The sequence below is a fragment of the Nansenia antarctica genome (genome assembly GCF_963989245.1).
Source record: "Nansenia antarctica genome assembly, chromosome: 9".
Lineage (NCBI taxonomy): Eukaryota > Metazoa > Chordata > Actinopteri > Argentiniformes > Microstomatidae > Nansenia > Nansenia antarctica.
In genome coordinates, this window is record NC_137679.1 from 43,762,264 (window position 1) to 43,764,763 (window position 2,500).

At 51.4% G+C, this 2,500-nt stretch overlaps 1 protein-coding gene across 1 annotated transcript in view; it reads right to left on the reverse strand.

Annotated features, from left to right (window-relative positions):
• nav2a (neuron navigator 2a) overlaps window positions 1-2,500 on the reverse strand; it is a gene marked incomplete at both ends in the record, with an annotated part of 124,473 nt that overhangs the window by 3,300 nt on the left and 118,673 nt on the right. Inside the window, 4 exon segments of the mRNA XM_080539811.1 lie at window positions 168-239; window positions 644-798; window positions 1,586-1,811; window positions 2,381-2,500. The exon segment at window positions 2,381-2,500 is cut by the window's right edge and continues 71 nt beyond it. Coding sequence (XP_080395937.1) covers window positions 168-239; window positions 644-798; window positions 1,586-1,811; window positions 2,381-2,500 — 573 coding nt within the window.

Here is a 2,500-nt window from a genome sequence, read left to right on the forward strand (position 1 = left end):
ATTCAGTCTCCACAGTTCATGGCCACAAACACACGATCACACAACAACACACTCACCACTGGAGCTCAGCACCCAGTTCACGGCTCACAAGTGCGAGTCCGACAGTTCAAGTTTAGAACAGTTCAAGAGACACATAACAAGTGCACACGTTCACAGTTCAACTGTACCTGAAGTTGTGGTGCAGCTGCAGGTTGGGGGAGGAGGAGGTGGCTTGGCTCATGGTCCCGATGATGTAAGGGCTGAGGAGAGAGACAGCATGACATCATCATCAATGGACATGAATGACATCATCAGATGATCAGAACACCACCAATTCATCACCACATGGCTGCTTCCTTCTTTGTGTGTGTGTGTGTGTGTCTGTCTGCATCTAGGTGCGTCTGTGTGTGCGCGCGTGTGTGTGTTAGTCACCTGTGTGAGTGTGTGTGTGTGAGTGTGTGTGTTAGCTACCTGTGCTGGTATGTGTGTGTGTGTGTGTGTGTGTTAGCTACCTGTGTGAGTGTGTGTGTGTGTGTGTGTTAGCTACCTGTGCTGGTGTTTGTGTGTGTGTGTGTGTGTGTGTGTGTGTATATGTAGTCACCTGTGCTGGTGTGTGTGTGTGTGTGTGTGTATAATGTGTGTATGTGTGTGTATGTGTAGTCACCTGTGCTGGTGTTTGTTGTTGAACAGGCCGTTGAAGATGTCCCCCAGACTGCTGATGTGGTGCAGGTTATCCAGGATCACCACCAGGGGGAGCTCTCCCTCCGCTCCCCCACCACTGCACTGCTCTGCCAGGCCACACAGGTATGCACGCAGCTCCTGGAGAGGGAGGGAGGGAGGGAGAGGCAGGGAGGGGGGGAGGAGGGAGAGGGAGGAGGGAGAGGGAGGGAGGGGAGGAGGGAGAGGGAGGGAGGGGAGGAGGGAGAGGGAGGGAGGGGGGGAGAGGGAGAGGGAGGGAGGGGGGGAGGGGGAGAGGGAGGGAGGGGGAGGAAGGGAGGGATGGAGAGAGGGAGAGAGAGGCAGAGAGAGGGAGAGAGAGAGTTTGGACAATGCATAAAAAGTTTGACATTACAGACATGTATCATGTAACCTGTAATAATAATAATAATAATAAAATGTTCTAATAATAGAAAGTAGACCCAAGGTCGCTTTACAGAGAAACAGAAAATAACGAAAACAGTCAGAAAAAACAACAACAGAACTAGGGGCCGAAGGCTACCTGTAGCCTATAGCCTGTAGCCTATAGCCTGTAGCATGTAGCATGTAACCTGTAGCATATACTCTGCATATACTCGGGCTACTGGATTTAGCGGTAACCGCTAACCTTATAACCTTCTCTAAATCTAGATCGCTAATCTATAACCTTATAGATTGGTTAGGCTGTAAATTGTCAATCCCATCTGGCAACCCTACCTGTAGCATATATCCTGTAGCACGTAGCCTCTAGCATATAGCCTGTATCATGTAGCCTGTAGCATATACCCTGTAGCATGTAGCCTGTAGCATATACCCTGTAGCATGTAGCCTGTAGCATATACCCTGTAGCATGTAGCATGTAGCCTGTAGCATGTAGCCTGTAGCATGTAGCATGTAGCGTGTAGCCTACCTTGCTGGACTTGTGGTCGACGTTGAAGGTGACTACGGCGTGCGGGGTCGGGGGTCGTCTCCCCAGCAGCAGCAGGTGTCGGGCCAGCTGATTGGCCAGGTGGGTCTTCCCGGTGCCGCTGGGCCCAGACAGGATGACGCGGCGGTGGTCCCTCAGCAGGGACACGTAGCGCTGCAGCACGGGCCGGGGGACCAGCGTGTCAAACACCAGGGAGTCCACGCTGTCACTGGTGGCACCTAGAGAGACACACACACACACACACACACGGTTAACACTATAAGAGCTGTGATGGGGTGACCCCTGTGAGTAAAACATTTGTTACATCTTTGCACTCGATCACATTTCAGGACCCTCCTTTCATGACTTGTCCTAGATAAGTGCGTTCTACCACCCAGTATCCTTACATTTACAAAATCACATCAGGATAAGTTAGTATGAAGATATTTAGCAGTTTTTCCATGTAGGAGGCAGGCTAACTTACAAGCCGGCCAACTAGTGGTCGTTGTGTGAAAATAACAGATTTATATTCTAAAAAGGGGGTCGGCTCTACTAGTAGGTAAAATAAGCACGGTTGTTCTACCAGGGAGTCCACACTGTCACTGCTGACACACACACACACACACACACACACACACACACACACACAGACACAGACACAGACACAGACACAGACACAGACACAGACACAGACACAGACACAGACACACACACACAGACACACACACACACACACACACACAGACAGACACACACACACACACACACACAGACACACACACACACACACACACACACACACACACACCTCTGAGTCTGATGTTGATGGTGTTGCTGTCTCCCACCAGGTAACCGCAGGGCAGCAGCTCGGGGGCGTGCGCGGCGGGGGCGTTGCTATGGCGATGGACCACGTCCCCG